We start from the raw sequence: 21028 nt of genomic DNA, 5'->3' as shown, positions 1-21028 counted from the left end.
ACAATGTGTGAAAGCTCTAACGGTACCTGAAACATGTTATGCATGCATTATACATTCAATGGGCTCATTCTGTTAACTCCCAATCACATACCTTATCTAAGCTCAAAGGTGAATAGCCCAGTACATACATATGTGTGTATATACGTGTGTAAATCTTCATACATTTTTTAGACTGTAGAAGAAAAAACTTTAGAAATAATAATAGTACTGCCCATTTCCATTAGAATAGAAATCAGAATTATTTATTTTAGCAGATTAAATAAAGTTGTCTGTCCAACGCGACTGGGGCTGATATCGAAATGCGATAACGCCCAAATTATATGCAAATTACCGTTGAACGAGTTTCATTTTATAGTAGATCATTTCACCTCATCAAACCGGTGGTTATGCAAGCTTTCTTTTAGTTATGCAACTTAAGCAATCTTTTGTGTGCTGAATTTATCAACCCGCCTCATTAATATTCAATATTCGCTCTAGATTTTGCGATAGCTAAAATCGCCGTCAATAAAAATCCATAAGGCATTTCATTTTCAGTTTTTATCTTTACTTCGGGTGTCGCTGTTTGGAAGTATATATATAATTTGAGGACATACTCATAACTAATGCTTAGATATACATATGTACATATATACTGTTAACTCTTCGCTTTAGTATATAGTATAGATCATACTTATTTGTAAATTGTAACATAAATTTATACTAAGAAACTCTTAAACCGAAAGTGTCAATTCTTGTCGTTCATACCATATCACTTAACTGACTAATAGAACCATCACCCGCTCTTTCTTTCTCCCTTTACAATTTTCCATATACGCTAATTTCATTTTTCATTAGTAAATATTATTATTTCTGTTGTGGTAGCAGTTTCCTTAAACGCTGACTGTTTTCTTTTTTGGCTCTACAACCTCTTCCTTGGGCAAGTCCTTGGCAGCTTCAGCTACAGCTGAGATCTCTGGATTGATGATTGAACCGTAGGGCACGAAACCATTTTTGCCAGCAGTGTAGAAGACCTCGACTTCCTCACCCTCGGAGTTGATGTATTTGTAGGAGCCTTTAACTTCGAGTGCTTCATCTTCGGTACCTTCATCGACTACGCTGGCTGCCTCCTTGCGGATGGTGCCATCACCACCTTCGTAGTGCAAATCGTATGAACCATCATCGCGCTTGTTGATCTCGGATTTCAGTATGGCTACAACCTCACGTTCTGGCTCTTCGGTTGGTGCAGCTGAGACAGCAGCGACGGCGAGACAAGCGAAAAGAACGAACTGAAAGAGTTGAGGATATGTTTATTAAATGAAAAATGTTCAGTGTTATAGAAGTAATATGTAAGATCAAAAATAATTAAGAAAAAAAAATATACTAAAAAATTATTTGAACAATCTATTAAAACAAATCGCTTTCAATTTTAATTGTCTAAACAGGGTACGTTAAGTTTTCCACGAAGTTTGTTATACCCAGAAGATAAGAAAGACCCTCTAAGATATACGAGTATACATCATATACAGTCAAACCTGGGTAAGTGAGAACTGGATTAGTAAAAAAACTCTATAAGTGAGAGTGAGAGCCAGGACCCGTCATTTTAAGCTCCCAAAACGTCTATTAGCGAGAAACAGAATCCTCTATAAGAGAGAGTCGGTTTTCCCTCATGGACCTCCGTAAGTGAGAATAATACTTATCTATACCTCTATAAGCGACAGTCAAGCTTTATTTATTTATGTATATTATTTAGGAGGAACTACAGTTACAATAAGAATACATACATACATAAAAGATACACACATACAGTAACAAATGACAAAACAAACTACAAAATTTAACATCTGCTCTTTTATGGCTCATTCTTAACTTTCGTGAAAATTCCTGCAATTGTTTTTGTATTGTTTTCTAGTCAATATTTTGCCTATTCCATTACGTTGAACTAAATAACTTTATTATTTTATCGCACTCGGGTTAGCGAGAAACCTCTATAAGCGAGAATGAGATTGAGCTCCCTTGAACTCTAGCTTAACCAGGTTTGACTGTGGATCACATCACCTCAGTCGCGCCCATCACGCTCCTAGAGTGCTGGACCTTTGTGAGCATATGTATGTGATATAGGAGAGGGCACAATAGACCATAGGTCGCAATGCAAAGCCTAAATTATTTTCTATCTATCCATGTCTGACTGTATATAAGCGAACTAATCCCTCAGTTTCGAGATGCTGTTCTGATATAGTAGATGCCATACAAATCGACCAATCAAACTCAAGTTTTTTCAATGAAATCTTTTTAATTTGACAAGATATCTTCACGAAATTCTACACAGATTACTATCCAAAGTAACGGTACACTTTTCGAAGAAATAGTTCAGCTCGAACCACTCTAGCAAATAACTGCTATTAAAATCAAGTTCTTGTATGGAATCTTTTGTGTTTTGTAATACTTCTCGCTAGAAAGCTCTGCACTAAGTATAACGATCGCTTGCACACGCTTGAGAAATTTAATGTCTAGAACTAAAGTAGTTCTGACGGTAAATATGTGACAATAGATTAAATTTTATTTTTTCAACAAACAAGTGAGATCCTTAATGGTGTAGTATAAAAAATACTCTTTAAAATCACTGAAAATCCCCTATGATATAATATATCCATAATATATAATATATAATCTACAGAACACACTGAAATGCAACAAAATTTAAGTAGTCGCATAAAATATATAATTTCGAAGGGTTTGTGGTTTGAGGAAATCGAAGGAAAATTCTAAAAGTAATTCTCAGACACGTGAAGTCTGCAAAACCGCCTTTCTTCTTTTCTTTCCACTACAGTACATAAGGTACATAGTGTAGAGACCATTTATCTACCTAGAAGATCATCATAAAGCTAAAAGCTCTGTAATTGAGAGCGAAAGCTTTCTGAAGCATGTTAACTTCTATTCGAAAACCGGTTTTTTCTTCTTATAGAATAGCGTACAATTACTTCATTCCCTTTTATTTCTAATTAAAAATTTAAAATAATAATACTTTAAAAGCTTGGCAAAGTAATTTATCTATAAACATGTACAAGTCTAGAAGAATAAGAGCCTTTTTCGAATAATGAACTGGAATGCTTCTGGATTGTTTTTCTGTAGTAATCTTTAGTTATGCCGTACACGTGTTCTATTCTCCATAATTGAAATATTAAAAAAGACAAGCTAATTTTGCAAAAAGTGTTCGATCTTTATACTATAAAAAATAATTATACACAAGCTTCTATGATTACTACGAATGTAATGTGATTTCAAATTTTTGTTCGACGCAGTGTATTTTGTACATTTGTACATTAGATCACGACTTCATTGTATCATTTAAAATAGGCAAAGTTCTTAGAATAGCCATTTCTTGCTCTCTTTTTTTCAAAAATTTTCACTAGATCACTTTTCAATATTGGATAATCGGTTTTACAAACGAATTTTCACTATTACAAGTACAGTGGCACAATCACTTCCGGCTAATCTGTAATTCTTCCTTTGAAACTTACAACTTTAACCATTTTGCGCGTTGTTTTTTCGGGTAAGAAAGAACTTAAAATGTGAAACAAAAGCGGGAGTGCGAAATAGAAAAAACTGTGATGAACCCAAAACCAATAATGTTAGCAACTGGCTCGAAGCGACAGGCTTTTATACTAATTTTATAAAATTGCATGAAATTATTTAAATATGCCAAACATGTTTCACATCCTGTTTTTTATTTCAGATTTTTAAAGCCAAAAACTCAGACGCCTCGCCCGCTTGCGCCCCAACCAACGGCACTGTCCGTGTTGCTATGCTATACGCTACGCTGCTCAGAGCCGGCATGAATGTGGCTTTGGAGAGCGCTAACTGTAAAATTAGAAGAAAAAGGCCATATATGTACGCTGAAACCATAAAAAAGCAACAAAAATTAAACAGAAACAAATGTATGAAAAAATCATTTAACACTTTGCATGGATCTGAGACAGTCTATAAACGTTTGCATGTGTGTGTTTTTGGTGTTTGCACATTTTTAAATGTCAGGGTTAAATAATTAAAGACCACAACATAACTTACTCTGTGAATGGTGGACAATTGTACTCACTGTACGTAGCGAGTTTGCTTTTTCGTTAGCGGAAAGAAATGGAGAAAGATGCCGGCTGAAGAGCAAAGGTGCGACTTTTCTTGTCTCGCCGTAATTGCACGCTTCTCACCCAAAAAGTCAAATGAAATTCTTGTAAAACATGTTCACATACAATTACAGCAACAACAACAGGGTGTATTAACAAATTAGCCGTGCTTTTAAGATCGCACGTGTGTAAAGATTTGTGGATATGTGTGTCCAATGGAGCGCCACGACACGTTCGGCAACACTGAACGCAGCCATACAAGTTTTGATTACATTAGGGTCATCCGCAGAAGTGAAAAAATAAAAAAAAAACAGCGGCTTCACAACAATAACTGGATTTCGATCCGTCAGTTTGTATGGCAGTTATATGCTATAGTGGTGCGATATCTGTGGTTTCGACGAATTAGCAGCTTCTTGTAGCGAAATAACACGCGTGCAAATTTTAGATAGGTATCTTAAAAACTGAGAGATTAGATCGTATACTTATATACAGCCACACAGACAGACAGGAGGACAGAGGGACATGGCTAAATCGACTCAGTCCTTCATGTTGATCTTTTATGCCCTACTCTGGATATAAAAACAACTACTATGTTCGAAAAGCACACATAAATTGAGTTTCCGATTAGGTCTAGAGGGATCGCACTATCTCCTGAAGACATAATTTTAAGGAGGCAGCAAATCCGACGAAAAAAATTTCTTCTTACGTTTAAGGGCGCTCCTAACATACATATTGTCACTGCGACTGTCGATTGTCGGCGATAATTGCGCGCTCATCTTGATCTTCTGCTGCTATTATTTCCGCGACGACATGCCACAACATCTGGGCATTTGTGCGCCATGAGATTTATCTGCGATTGATGTGTTTCGCATAATGCGCGTCTTTGTTGTGGTTACGTGTGAAGTTTGCTAATTTTTGGCTGATCGTTAAGTGCGATCTTTTGGCGCGGTTATGGCCAAGGCGAAGCGTGCGCCGCGATTTCATCAACTTGACAAGCGGTGCAGAGCTTAGCTCTATTGTCGCGCTTTTTCAAAATATTTAGTTTAGTTTTGTGCTTTTGCCAAGATTTTTTGCAGACCTTTGTCGTGGAGATGTGGCGATAAATGCCGCCTCTGAGACAAGCGAAACATTACGTTGCAGGAAGCGTCAAGTTTTTATTGTCAACGCAAATTGATTACTGTCGCTATTAGAATTGGGTGTGTTATGTAATGCGAGAAGGAATTTAATGCGGGTGGAATGGAAAGAATTTTGTTTCTTTGTCTAAAGTGATCATAAAACAATGTTATAATAAATTTTTAACTTTTTTTAAGGAAACTTTGGTTGTAACGTGTTGATATGAGAATGCTATTATTTAGCTATTCCACTTGCAAGTTAAAGTCTGTCACAACTGCGACCAGGAAGGTTATTTGTAATAAAAAGTGTGGACTGAATAGTCAAGACGTTAAACCTTGTTACTAATACATATATATTTTTGGTTACTAAATATTCAGTTGCTTGGATCGTTCTATTACGGAAGTTGGTTCATAAGAACTCAGATAGTTTCTTAGTAGTAGCGAAAATCTTATATGGTTATAGTATATTTGGGGTGAGTTGCGAGTATTTATATCTGCCACCTGTAATGAAAATATGTATAGCTTTAAAAGAAACAGCAATGTAAAAGCATTAGTGATATATTTTTACCCTTATTAAGGTATATAAAGTTAGCCACAAAGTTTCTAACACCTAAGAAGAAACGAGGGAGACCTTATAAGCTAATATATACTTTTATGTACATATGTAATATATAAATCATCAGCGTGGTGAGCTGAGTCGATTTAGCTAAGTACTATTGTTTCTCTATCTCTATCTGTCTCTGTCTATTGCATTCAGAATAACTAGCGATCAAAACTTTTTTATTTTACAAAATTTTGTACAATTTCCGAATAAATTGTTCAAATCGGATGACTATAGCATATAGCTGCTATACAAACTAACCGAAAAAGAAATTACTGTGTTGAAACTTATTCATATGATTTTTGAGGCATAATTTTTCGGTGCAACCGAAGTTAACATTTTTTACTAGATTTAAATGGAGTTTTATCTACTCTCCGCAATAGGCTCCGACAAACTCTCCCACTCGTGCGAAGGGTAAACTCATTGAACACCACCGACACGAAGAGCGGTTGCGTCGAAGTCTTCAGTTTGGCGTGTAAAATTACACTGGAGAGCTTCTGCCCACTGAAAACAACGAAGAGCAGAGGGAAACCTCTCTGGTGGACTATAGAACTCTCGGAAATCTGAACATTCTGCAGACATTTATTCAACAAGGCCCGTAGGAGTGGGTGAAATGACGACTTGGATTTGCAATATACAAGTCCGAGTTAAGAAAGGCAAAGAGTTCCTCATGGAAAAGCTTCTGCGAAAAAGTGGAGGGTTGTCATGTCTCCTCTAGGTTCAGGCGTATTCTCGCGAAGAACCCCACCTCGCCGTGTTATTTTAAGGACGCAAATGAGAAGTGGGCCCTAAGCAGTGAAGATACACTTCGAATGCTCTGAAGATGTATGTACTTCACATAGATTAGTACATAAAGAAGAGCATTCCAAAGGACTAAATTTCAGAAGGTCAACATGCTTATTATGTATACTGCCCTGCATACTGTCGTGTCATGGCTTAAGGAAGCCATTATGGTTAAAGAATTCGCTGGAACCTTACTTAATATTAAGGGAGCTTTCGGTAACGTCCTGCCAGAAGCAGTTGAATCAAACCTCAAACACCTCATTCTCAGTCTTCAGTGCGACAAAGCGATTGAAACCGAATGGGACAACGCGCTCGAAGAAAGAAACCAAGGTTGAATTCTATCTCCTCTTCTATGGATACTGGTCGTTAAGTACCAGCTTAAAAAACTTGAGGATTGTGGCTGACGGGTGATTGCCTACACAGATGATGTTGCACTTATAGCTCCTGAGTACCGTCTACGAGTTGACGCAGGTGTATTTCAGCGTCGTAACAATTGGGCAGTCGGAAGTGATCTCGTTATCAACCACGTAAAACCGATCTGGTTTTAGTAATTACTAGAAGATTTAAGATGCCGGTGACACCGTTGCCGCAAATGGGAGACATGTGTCTGCATACAGTGAAATATTTACGGCTTATCCTGGATAGAAAGCTTTCTTGGATGCCGAATATCGAAGAGAAAACAAAAAGGGCATCGTCAAACCCATTATGTTCTATGGAGTCTTTATGTGATAGAGGGAAAAAGACCACACTTGCAAAGAAGTTCGAACAGAAATTCTTCTTCTCCATGACTTCGCAAAAAGTAATCTACGTGCAATCTTTGATCAGCTATCAAACCTCACCTAATCTAACCTACCAGGTAAGTCACAATAATCACGTAATTTCAGAAAACGAGTCCACAGGACAAGCCTTCTGCAGAGCATTTTTTGGCTAATTTATCAACTTTTTCGCACACGTTTAATTGTCAATATGTTGATCATTGATTTTTATACTCTTGCAGCATGTTGCTATAGAATAAAAGGGTTTTGTTCACCCACCGGTAGCTTGTATCGCCTAAAACATAGATCCAGGGTTATACACATGCTATATAAATGGGCAGATTGATGAGACGAGTAGCCTTATGTCTGTCTGTCCGTCCGTCCGTCTGTCTGTCTGTGCAAGCTGTAATTTGAGTACCAATTGAGATATCGTAAATTTACTACACGTGTTTCTTGGCGAAAAACGGAGGACAGTTTTGTAGATGGATATTATCGGACCACTGCCCCTCCCACAAAACGCCATTAAGCGAAAACCTATAAAGTACTACAACTAACTAAGCTCCAATTTGGCACAAGGGATCATAGTAAATAGCAAGTGCACTTTAAAGAAATGGACGTGGCCCGTCCTTTAATTGCTTTAACGGACATATTTTCTAAACCACTTATGCTGACTTTGAATAATAACAAAATTCACTCAGGACAAATCTCTTAAGCACTTCTACCCACACTGTAAAAATGAATGAAATCGGAAGATAATCTCATCGACTTCCCATATAACGAAACAGTTAAAAACTACTTAAATGCGATAGAGATAGAGATAATTGCCACGTTTATAACGGGATAAAACTTTGCCCCCAGGTACCGAATATTTGAGCCCTTGAATTTTTCCCGCAAATATCGATGAACATGTGAGATATATTTTTAAAATTCAGACGTAATCCTACCAATGGTATGTCCGCGTGTAAAAAGTGGGTTGAATAGGGTCAATACTTCTTATAGCTTCCATATACCTAACAAAACGATTTTGGAACTTCCGATGACTTGATACTTGATATCGGTCAATATAAGAGGTATCTCAATGAAAATAAGAGAGAGAGATTTACACATATCAGTGCATCTCCGTGCCTAAAATGAATAAAATTGGGCGAAAACTTGATCCAGCCCTCATATAAAAATCATATAACATCCGGTAGCTCACCAATAACCATAAAACTAATTTTTGAAGGTCACCTGCACTTCCGTTTCTACACATAATACTTGTAGAATTTATTATTATTTCGGAACAAAAACGTCAAAGGGCTAAATATAGCCAAACAGTTTTTAGTCTACAACCAATCACTATGTATTCTTCAATAACTTAATTTAGAGAAGTGATAATTGCTAACAGGATTTATATAAAGTAACAACTACATGAAAAAAGTAAAAAACAAAAAAGAGCAACCACCGAGCGTAAAACCTATAATTTATGTACTTCTGTAATTTGAAACCGTTTTTTGCTCTATCGATAAACTCCCTATTAAAGTCACAACAATTCCGATCAAACCATTAATCAATTGAATAATTTTAATTCATGCTTTCTCGATCAAACAATTAAAAAGATTAATCACTTAAATAATTATTGTCATTAACAAGCGCGCTCGGACCAATCATCGCCGTGGGTGAAACCAACCTCTCATCTCGAGTGCTAGAACACAGTACGCATTCCTCATGCATTATGCATATACCATATTTACATATACTCGTATAATTTATATTTATGTATATATAAAACCGCAAATGTGCGAGGCGCACTCCCAAAACCTGCCAATAGAATTTATTGCATTTGTTGTATCCGTAATCGCCTCCAACTATTGTTATTATTGTTGCTATAACAAATTGCACCAATAAAAGCCGCCTGAAGCCGAAGAGCGTAACACTATGAACGGCAAATGAATTCGATAATCGCATACATCCGATCGAGCGTTTACATATGTACATATATGTATAAAGATATTACTTTATTTAGTTATGCATTTTATGAATATTTATGATTATGTGTGTGCAGTTTTGACAGTTATGTGAAGAAGCTACTACTTATGTGCAAGTAATAGCGATGCTTGTGTGGCTCAACCAATCCCACAAATTCTTGATTATTGTTGCATAGAACGAAGCGCTGGAAAAACTATAGTTGTGGAGTTAATACATGTATATATGTATGTATGGTATATAATATATACTTTTAACTATGTGTGAACACTTTCGAAACTCCAGTAGCTGCTGGCTCCTCAGCGCACTTCATCTCTCACGACGCCTTTGCTGCTACGGCAATAATTATGTAACTAACTATGCCAGTATAAATATATAAATTTATTTACAAACATATGTACATATAGACAGCCAATCAGAAGCTTTGCATTTAAAATGCTGCACAATTTGTCACTGAAGATTAAAATATTTGTACAAATTTGCTTGTTGATTTTTAAACTATTATCTGTTTGCATTTTTTTTGGTTTCTTTCGTCGTTTTTTTTTTCCTTTTTTTATGGCTTACTGTGGGGCGTGAGCAGTAAGCTAATGTTAACTGATTTATGTATGGATAATCGCTAAGCGAAACACATTATTAATTTATTAGCTGCAATTTAGCGGACAGATATTAAGTTGTGCAAATAGAAATATGAAAGTTAGATTTTTTCAGATATGTACATATACATACATATGTGTGTATGTACTATACATATATTAAAATTAAAATACTTATACACTCGTGGCCACGCAAACCTTACCCCTCATTTTTCAAGTATTGTGTGTTACTTTTTGCGGTATAGAAATTTTTTATTTAGAAATAAGTTAACGACTTGTTATTTATCAAAAGTATTGGAATTTAAAAACAAAACATGTTCAGATATACATACATACATAGATAAATCATTTGAAAATAAGTGACCTTTACAAAATGAGCTCGAAATGTAAGAGACTGACATGCGATAAAAAAATTATATTTTTTATTTTTTTAATTTAATTTCATTTACACTATAATTGAATTTAATGGTGTTTTTAATTTTTTTTTTTTTATTGAAACACGAAGTTTAGTAGATGGTAAACGTAATAAATTAAAAACTATTGTTATAATTAGATAATATAATTTAGTTTACTTATGCTTACCAAATACATAAAAAAACAAAATTGAAGAAAATCCCGAACGAACGAAAAAGGCCGAAAAAAACTTAAGAAAGTATAGTGGTAAGGTTTGCGTGGCCACGAGTGGATATGTATGATATGATATATTATATACACTTGGCAATATATGCAATTAAAACAAATTTTATTTCAGTTATATAATATTTATGCTTTACTTTATTTAACCTAAATATTTCGGAAAGCACCCGCCCCGAATATTAAAACTAAAATTTTTGTGAATAAGAAAAAGCATTATGCAAAATAGTTGGTGCAAATATTTTTTTCTAAATAAAAACAAAAAATTAAAGTTATCCGTTATCTTTTAGTTCTTTAGCTTTCCGCCGCAATTGCTTCTTATTGTGAAATGAAAAGCCTGCCAATCTTCTCTTAAGGTCACTCCTCGAATTCTCAATCGGGTTAAGGTTGGGACATTGACTTGGCCATTGCATACAGGTCCCATTTGCATTTGTGAACAACTGAGGTGCCAACATCGATGTATGTTTCGGGTTGTTATCTGGTTGATAACACCACCTCAGCGGCATGTTTTCTACTACATATACATAGTAGCATAACGGTTTGCAAAATGTCCGTACTCAAAGGCCGCCATAGTGTTCTTTATCCAAAAAAAGAAAAAACGTAACTTCGTAACCGAAGCTTCACAGGTGCATTTATTTTAGTAACTATGTGTTCAGTTTGTAAAAAAGCTATATGCTATAGTAATCCGATCTGAACAATTTTTTCGGATATTACATTATTACCTTAAGCAGTAATCCTTGTAAAATTTCGTGAAGATAACACTTCAAATGTGAATGTCTTCCCTACAAGCACTTGATTCCGATCGTTCGATTTATATGACAGCTATATGCTATAGTGAGCCGATATGAAAAATTTCTTTCGATATTACAATTTTTATATGAACAGTAAGTCATACCAAATTTCGTGAAGATATATCATCAAATGTGAAAGTCTTCACTACAAGAACTTGATTCCGATCCTTATAGTGGTCCGAAATCGGCAGTTCCGACACACGAGCAGCTTCTTGAAGAGAAAATGACGTTTACAAAATTTCAAAGCGATATCTTAGAAACTGAAAGACTAGTTCGTATATGTATATACAGACAGACGGACAGATAGACGGACATGGCTAAATCGACTCAACTCCACATACATACTGATAATTTATATGTATACTTTATTGGGTCCCCGACGCTTCTTTCTGGGTGTTACAAACTTCGTGCCAAACTTAATATACCCTGTTCAGGGTATAATAAGGACCAACATCTTAAAAGGAAAAATATGCCCACAGCATTATGTTGCCGCCCGAATTTTTAGTTGCCGTTGTGGTGTATTTTGATAAAATTCTTTATCTTTAGGTCGGCGGTAAGTTTTTTCCTAAAAATTTTCATAAAAATTAATTTTAACTTTATCACTGATTAAACTGACATAAGCTTTTCTCTTTCGCATATGACCTTTCGCCAAAGATAAAATGATACGAAACTCTTTGATTCGAGAGAGAGTTGTCAAAAAGTGCTGGAAAACATTAGATTGGGCATTTTATAAATAGCTTTTGGGAATTCTGCAATTTTTAAACTACCTCTGAGGTATGCAAATGGATATTATTTTTGAGTGCTCGGTTCCCCAGTAGGCCTACATATATCACACATATATATGTGACCTGGTCTACGGAAAGGGGGCTTAGGTGTCAAAAAATCAATTTTCACTTTTTAGTTGATTTAGATGCAAGATGAAAGTTGTTATTTTTAACAGCTGTTTCCCAGAAAACTAGTTTTCACACGTTAGCTCCCTTTTCGTAGACCAGGCCACATATAAATAATTTTACAAACTACCTGCATCTAATTCTACAGAAATTCAACAACTCACTGATTTTGGCAGTTCTTTTTAGCAATATTCTTCTGGCATCCCGCCTTTTTCACTAACTGCTGATTGACGGGACCCGGATTGTGTTTTGTGTCAAGCTCAGAAAAAAGATCAGGGTCCGCTGCCAGCTGCATAGCGAGAGAGAAAAAAAAAAGTTTCATATCACTTTATCTTTGCTTTCGTAAAAGAAGAATTTTTTTAACTTTACAATAATTTTTTACCAATCGATGCTCCACATTGGTGTCAATACTTTTATTGATATGAAAAATACTTCGAAAGGACCATTTATTTTTTAAAAAACATGTCTTATACCTTTTTTATTGGCTAAGCCAATTTATTGAAGCAGTCATAACTTGTCGCTCAAAAGCAAAACTAACCAAATTTTTATGAAAACGTTTTGAATCATTGTAAATTCCCTACGTACTTCTATGCAACATCCAATTTGCTAGATAATATCAAAATTTAAATTCGATCGTATAAAAATTGTCGAAGTTATTTGCCTCACCAATTGAAAAAAGAATAGTTTTGAGAAAAATGCGTTTAAAGATTTACATATACGAGTACATAACTATAGCTGAGCTATGCGCTTAAAGTCTTCAAAAAAATGGCCTGGCTACAATGAAACTAGCGAAAACAAATTATTTTTTAAATTCTACAGTGAACGTAACCGTTAAGAGGAGAACAGATTTGCCAAATTTTTAATTATCAACTTATCAGTTGATCTATTAAGGGAGGGGGTAAGGTTTGACAACTTTTTTTTCCATTTTTTTTTTATTTTTTTTTTTCTGAACCATCAACATCTCAAGAATATTGTGTTAAAGTTTTAGGTCGTTCGGAGAAAAACTAACGAAGTTACAGCAGGTTGAATAACGATACCTCGAACTACCTGCGCTGAGTGTACAAAACTTTGAATCGATTTTCCCAAATATGTCATTTTTAAAGTCGGTGATCAGCCTACAGAAAAAACTATTGCATCGATCGTTTTGAAATTTTGTACAAATATTCTACGTATACATATATAGCTCTCGAATGTCGTCGAATTTTTCCAAAAATTTGAATTTCTAAGTAATTTTAAAGTATCCTTCAAATGTTGTACTTTCATATAATAATAAGTAAAATAAACCTACAGCAATAATTAATATTCACGAAGAAAGGTCTTTTTTCGACGAAACAAACCTTACCCCACCCCTTAAAACTGGAAATACCGCAACTTTAAAACTGTATACTTATGTAGTGTTTAACACTTTTTCTATTATCAGCTAATAGAACTAAAAAATTAGATTTTAATGCAATAGGAGTTCTATAGGAATAATTTTTGGTATATACTAGGCAAAACATACTAGGGTAACACTTAAGCACGATGGTGGGTCTGTAATGGTTTGAGGATGTATATTGGCTAAAGGAACTGGCAACCTGCATTTTGTGCAAGGATCGTTTCCAATATGTCGACATTTTAAAGGAAAATGTAAAGCAGTGTCATGTGTCACATTGGGAATTAAAGCCAATTTTATATTTCACCAAGGCAACGATCCGAAGCACAAATCGGAGATTGATCGTACTTGGTTAATATACGTGTACTGGATACGCCTGCCCAACCCCAGAACTGTACGTTATTGACCACGTATGGCAAGAAGTCAGTCGAAAAGTGTACCACAGACAGTATTCCAATGTTGCTGGGCTCAAAACGGCTATTTTGGAGGCTTGGAACGCTTGTCGCCTCTATACCAAGGCGACTAGAAGCAGTTTTATCTGCAAAAGGATATGATACGATATACATATTTGTAATCATTAGCTTTTTAAAAAATCCGGTTAGTTGTGTAGGACGAGTTTTGTATGTTCATAGTTATTTCTTTAAGTTTACGCTGTGAATTAATTTATTATTACTTTTAAGTTTCTAAAAATAAAATAGAATATTTTTCCTTTATTTTGAGGTATCAAATGTATTATTTTTAAGATTTTTACTTTATGGTTGGATGGTGCCATCATTGGCAATGCACGCATCCGGTTAGACGTGTGAGTCACTGTATACATACATATATAGTATGTATTTAATTTATATTATAATATGGAAGTTATAAAACAGATTGAATGAGCATTGAAAGCATTTCTAAATAGAATTTATGTAAATATTTTACAATCCCAAAAGTCTGCACACATATAAAATATCAGAGAATATACATATATACATATATGTATCATTGCTATAAAAAATGCAAAGAACATTTCTATAAAAACAGGAGGATTTAACTTACACCTTACTAACGTTTTTCTAAAAACGAATTGACTTGAAATTTTTTAAAATAATTAAGTCGTGTTTTCTCAGATCAACGAACTCGACATTTACGTGAATTATTAATAATGCTTGAGTTGAAGTGCCAGACGGCAAGAGCCCTTAAAAGTATAATTAAAGGTTTTATTTCTCTTTGCTTCTCAAAGCAAGTCTCCAACTAAATTTAATAATAGGGAAAATAAATTAAAATAATTGATCTGTGGCAGAGCTTTGTGCATCATTCGAGATTTCTGTATATTTATTTATCGTACATGATACACCTTCTCACTTTAGGGTGTTTTGAAATTATAGGTTGCCAAGATTTTTGAATTCTATAATACCGATATACTATATATGCAAGTATATGCCTATTTATGTATGCACCTCTTATGAGAAACCGCAGTAAAGTCAACTAGAAGGAAGGCAATCCATATAGGCGATACATGTTTATATCAATGTAGAACAATATACATACATACATGTATGTAAGAATATTACGCCTTTTTGATTCCGAGTGACACTAAGTATAGTTCAACGTAGTCACTAAACCACAGGATATTTAACAATAGGTTGTCAAAAAAGTATTGCGGTATTTTCGCTAGTTGGCACTGAAAGCGCGTAGTTATAGTTTTATTCGTCCCATCGGGTCATGCTATACCTTTTTGGAAAGCTCATTTCACGCGCTAACACGTGTTTGATTGATTGTCGTGAGTTATACCGTCGCAAACATGGAGCAAAATAAAGAGAAAATATGGCACATTTTACAGTACTACTACGATAAAGGCAAAAATGCATTTTAAGCCGCCAATAAAATTTGTACAGTTTATGGACCCGATACCGTTTCCATTTCCACCGCACAACGATGATTTCAACGTTTTCGTTCTGGTGTAGAGGTGGTCGAAGATGTGCACGCTCCTGAATTGGTCGAAAGAGACCGGCATGGTAGCAGCCGTAGCATCGGTCAAGAGCTGGGCATGAGTCATCAAAAATTCATTTCAATTTCAATAAAAAAAAAAATTCAATAAAAATACCGCAAGACGTTTTTGACAACCCATTATATCTCATATATGGAATAAAATATTGAAAAAAATAAAACAATAATAACTGCATATAGTTTACATAGATAGGCAAATATATGGACAGGTAAAAAATAATTTTAGAGAGGCTGTATTAACTTGTACAATTGCCGGTCTTAAGGGATAATAAGAACAATACAGTACAACGATTTTAGAAAATTATTCAATTGGAGACTTCGAAACTAAAGAAACTACCGGCGCGTCATCGTTTTTGCTTTTAACTTGCAGCTACTTTATTGTTACACTACATATATAATATTCTAATTTTTGTCTGAACATGCGATAAGGATGATCGATTATATGATTTTTACCATTATCTGTTCTTTTCGGTCCAAAAGTGTAATTATTTTTGCGTCGTCAGATTAGCATAGGCAATTTGTCTTGCATTCATCTTCGGAGTTTGAATACGTGGTGCCAATAACAATTTTTTTTTCTATTACTCAAGTGCCCTTTAATATGGATAAGGAGTATCGCTGACTAAGGAGAAGGCAATAACCGAAGCTTATCTAAATTTACAGCTAATAATGACTAAAATATAAAAAAATCGGCAGAAATAAAAAAACTAACACAGCATTTTTATTTCTTACGTAATAAGTCGAAATGTGGTCGAAATAACAAATACAGTTATTCAAGATATTACCGATTTTGACAAGACAGCAATTTAGAGAACTTCAACTTTCACGCATCGACCGTCAAGAGCAAAAAAATGCTGATGCCAAAATGAGCTTATTTACTATAATAAAATGAAAGTATTAAAACTAAAGAAGAAAACCACAACCTAACTATGCTCGAAAAGAAACACAATCACGTTTTCCACTGGAACACAAGGCCTGAAAATCTGATTGGATCTATGTTGTCTTTTCAGTTGAAAATAAATTTTATTTGTAAGGGTTTGATAAATACAATTACTATTTCCATGATCTTCGGAAGGAGGAACATCAGTTGGGACATCTACCTAGTCGTGAGAGCTGCACAACGTTTTAAAATGTGGTACTATAATTTTTGAATACAAACGCGTAAAAAACCTACCGAAAACTAAAAAAATAGGTTAAGTGCACTGATCGCCTTACTCTCATGGCATTCACATAATAAAAAATATGTAAGGACCTTGGCGACATTCTTCCTCTAAAAATTATTTAGTTAAAGGTATTGAAAGTGCTTGGTAATTAAGTTCCTTAAATTTTATTGCAAAATCGATTAGTAGAAAATTTATTCGTTTATAATTGCTTATAATTTTACAATAATAGTTTCTTTAGTTTCGATAGAAAATATCAAAACTATTTGTCTCTAGGTGTGCTAACCTGATGAAACGGAGTGTATAAAGGGTACATATTTTCTTTAAAAGTACTCAGCCATTTTAAACTCCAAAACTCGCAAAATTTTAAACAGAAATGGCGTTGCCTGTGAATAATAGCTAATATGTATTCACGTACAAAGTTATTTTGTTACTCGTTTGTATTAAGGCTGCTATACTCGTGCAAGTAGCCTAATAAGACATGAGTGTATAATTTGATTGGCCGACTTTAATCCACATATGCCACCTTCTCTGTAAATAATTCTGTTGACAATACATTAATATATTCAAGTAAAATCAGCATCACCTTGAATTCCTGAGTAATTTCTACATTTCTATTAGGCGTGTCCGTATCGCAGGCCATAAATATTAACTACCGTGAAGCGATTTATTTCATTTTATTAGGTGTTTCTTAAAAAGGCCTACAAAAACACGAACACGGTGCATCAAAAGATCTGCTGATCAGAATTCAAATTAATTTACTATCATATATCTTATTAATTTCACAAGCTGCAATAATCGATGACAAGCACTTTCTCAATTATCGCCTCAGCTCGTTTATAGCGCCTATTAAAATCGCTGTGAATTTTTACAGACAATAAGCAAGCGCACAGTTTCACACACGAAACACACATAAAACTGCATTACTAAGTTGTTATTTAAAATTAATTTATTTTACTTCTTAGTAGATCCTATAATCGTATTAAATCACATTTTAATATTTTTACAAATCCGCACTCAACCCCAATATTTGTGACCATAACCATGGTAATAAGGTTGCCGATAAACAACAGCATAGTGCGGGCGGTATCCATAACCACCATAGCCTCGGTGGCCCCCGTAGCCGCCGTAGCCACCCCAACGCTTGTAGCCGTAGCCGCCGAAACCGCCAAATCCACCATATCCACCGTAACCGCCCCAGCCGAAACTACGCGCTGCACGCTCGGCTTCTTCCGCATGCTCACCGCCGGCATCCACATCCTCCAGCAAGCTGTTGGGCTGCACCTCAGCGCCAGCGACAGCCCTTTGCTCTTCAGTGGGTAGTGCCTTCACAGCTGCAACCATCGATTGCTCGGACGCTTTATCGGCGTCGGCGTAGATCGCTACGATGAGTGCGAATATAATGCAAAAGCGCATTTTGTCAGAGTTCTTTAGTTTTTTTTTTTGTGATGACACGACCCTTGTGTTCTGTTCGGTTAGAAGTCCGAATTTCTACTGCATTTCTTGCACAGGACTGACCAGCGCTTTTATACTGCGGTAGGCTTCTGAGCCCAGGTGGCTGGCGGGTCGTTGTTTGAATTATGTTCGTATATATTTATGTGTTTTTGTGGGTAATTTTTACTCACCGATGTAAAATTGTTTACTAAAATACAATAAAAATGCACTTGCGCATCCATCTATACACACTCTCGCATATTTACATAATGCATACAGTCTTACTCTTGGGGGAGTGCATTGTGACGGCGGCATATTAGCTGAGAAGTTAACTTTGCACTGTACACCTAATAATTTTCTAAATAATGCAGTATAGTTTATTCATTTATTTATCTATTCATTACCTCGGTTTTAATATATTGAATCGCAATTACATGAATAAACAATTTACATATTTATAAAATCTCGCAATCCTCTTTGCTCAATATGCTTTAGGGCAAGAGATGTTCAACACTTAAAAAAGTAGTAGGCAGTTTCAAGTGTAGGGTACTTTGTGAAAGTCATTGCTGACGAGCTCTTCTGTAGATTTGCTTAATTTTTTTGTAATGCGTCAGCTTTCAAATAAAATTGTCAGGTGAATTGTGCCCGCGGTAGATCCCATTATTTTTACTACATCACTACACTCAAAATAATTTTCATTTTATTGTTAAAAAGTTGACGGAAAATCCACATAAAAGCATAGGGCAAGCTGTGAGAGCGACATATTACGACGTAGGAGTGACAAAAAAAACAGTATCTTTATTTTACTCTGTCGTCGCGAGGTGTCATACTCACAGTTACCCTATGCTTTGAATTTAACAAATACTTTTATTTCTCCAAATTTTCAAAAATGGTATTTAAAAACTTCAATTCGGGCAAAAATTCCTGCAAATTGTGTCAAAAGTGTACAAGATATAGGGGAAATGGGTTTTTTGTATGGCTTTTAATAAGATGTCTTGTAAATTTACTATCAATTTCCTCAAAAACCGTATTGTGAGAATTTTGGAACTCCAGAATTTGCGTGGCTTCTGGTTTCTAAATTTTATATACTTAATATCGAAGATATTTTGTAAAATTCACTTTTGTTCGAACCACCTCATGAAACTTGTAGGTAGGTAGATAAAGGGGGTCGGCAGAACATCCTTGGCCCCGGGCGCCCGAAGTTGTAGCTACGCCACTGAAAATGTGATCCCAGTTCGTCGGAAATTTGAATGATATCTCACAGATATGAATTATAAAACCCGCGATGGATAAATTGTTCTCGTAAAAACAAAGTAACTGCATGGATTGTATTAAGGTTTGCCGAAAACATGTACTATGGTTGTACTTAGACTTAGATCATTTAAGCAATAATTACTAAGCAATAATTTTGATATTCCGGAAGGATGTTCTATTTTCCAAACCGCAAAGCTTTCAATTTATATAGAGAGAGAGTGGCTCTACCTTCCTGAAGACCCGAGAATAATACGACGCTCTAGAAATTCAAAACTAGTTCAGTCAATGGCATTTGTTCATGCGGAATGCAACGAAGCCAGGTTGCTCAGAATAGTTCAAACAGGAACTTCTCAGTGCGGTGTACTGTCCCTACTCCTATAGTCACTTTTAGCTAATGAGCTTCTGTTCCAAAATAGCTGGCAGATGGATCAGGGCGAGATTAAATGCCTTAAGGACATGCAGGATCGCCAAAATTATGTGCAAAAGCGCCAGCCAGCCCCTGGGCCAAGAGTAAACCGCATGCCTTTTACTCAAGGCCGAAAAGACTGCAGAACTGTAAGACGAATAGTTCAGGTTTAATAAACTGAACCTTAATCTAGTATTTCCGAGGTCCAGCAAGTCTATGTATCGCATGCCGGCCAGTACAACCTAACCTAACTTAATGCAAATTGACTTTAGGATGTCAACAAGGTCAAGAGTAGAAAAAATGTTATGTATTTTCTAACTAAGCTCTTGGTCGACTTTGTAAAACAAAGGCTTGCCATTTTCAATATTTGTTTTACACAATATAATATGTGCAAAATAATCTCCAATGTTTATATTTTTTTTTTTTTTTGAATGTACTTCATTAGCACCTCAATTAAACAGTTGCTGCCAGAATAGATTTAAGATGGGAAGCTGCACTAAACTATTTGACATGTGTACATACGAAAGTAAGGGCACGTATACCAAACGGTATACATATGTGGACTTGCATTTCATTATATTGCACCAAACTTTTTTCCCTGGAAAATTTCATGCCTCATTAGCTATTTTTTTTTATTTCACAATGTTTCTCAATTCGCTCAGCAGTTGCTGACAGATTTTTGGGGAATTTTCAAAGTGTAGTGGTGAATCTTACTAAGATATGTTTTTGTTGTTATTGTTTTTTTTTGTGCGAGTGTGCAAATATAAGAGTGGAATTGTGACTTTTATTTACAAATCCATATGCAAAACGCATAAAACCACTTTACGGTCATTATAAAAAAATAATAGCAAGCAAAAATGTAAAAATAACAACAAATACATTAAGGAACGTACTTAAGTATGTCACGTAAAGCACCTGTATGGCCGTCAGCATACACACAATAGTAGAATGAGCTTATTGTACGAATTCTTCTGGGATGCTTTCCATGCTCCCGCATGACTTGAGTTTTGTAAACAATGTTGTTACCGATTTAATTTAATTTGAATACAAATTTGGTTGAATTGCTAATAGATACAATATTTACCTAGAATAATCATATTTATATATTTTAAATACGATTTTTACACACTAAAATAAGGTGATCACGAGTTCGATCACTATTTCTTAGAATTATGTCAGCTTTTCTGAGTCCT

General features: G+C 35.1%; 2 protein-coding genes across 3 annotated transcripts; both read right to left on the bottom strand.

Moving 5' to 3' along the window:
- Positions 1 to 563: 563 nt before the first annotated feature.
- On the bottom strand, positions 564 to 18431 carry LOC120771437 (endocuticle structural protein SgAbd-6-like). 2 transcript variants are annotated; one of them, XM_040099440.1, is made up of 2 exons: positions 18367 to 18431; positions 564 to 1265 (listed from the first exon to the last, which is right to left on the bottom strand). In XM_040099440.1, exons 1-2 carry the CDS (start codon positions 18415 to 18417, stop codon positions 870 to 872), a joined length of 447 nt encoding a protein of 148 aa, XP_039955374.1. In that variant the 5' UTR covers positions 18418 to 18431; the 3' UTR covers positions 564 to 869. The 2 variants fall into 2 exon arrangements, with proteins under 2 accessions (XP_039955374.1, XP_039955375.1); XM_040099441.1 differs by lacking the exon at positions 18367 to 18431 and adding an exon at positions 3498 to 3568.
- On the bottom strand, positions 17661 to 18228 carry LOC120771438 (glycine-rich cell wall structural protein-like). Its single transcript, XM_040099442.1, has one exon. The coding sequence runs from the start codon at positions 18155 to 18157 to the stop codon at positions 17759 to 17761; it is 399 nt and encodes a 132-aa protein (XP_039955376.1). The 5' UTR covers positions 18158 to 18228; the 3' UTR covers positions 17661 to 17758.
- Positions 18432 to 21028: the final 2597 nt, after the last annotated feature.

The sequence above is a fragment of the Bactrocera tryoni genome, chromosome 3 (genome assembly GCF_016617805.1).
Source record: "Bactrocera tryoni isolate S06 chromosome 3, CSIRO_BtryS06_freeze2, whole genome shotgun sequence".
NCBI lineage: Eukaryota > Metazoa > Arthropoda > Insecta > Diptera > Tephritidae > Bactrocera > Bactrocera tryoni.
The sequence above is the reverse complement of the archived record's forward strand: the minus strand, read 5'-3'. Positions and strand labels throughout refer to the sequence as shown.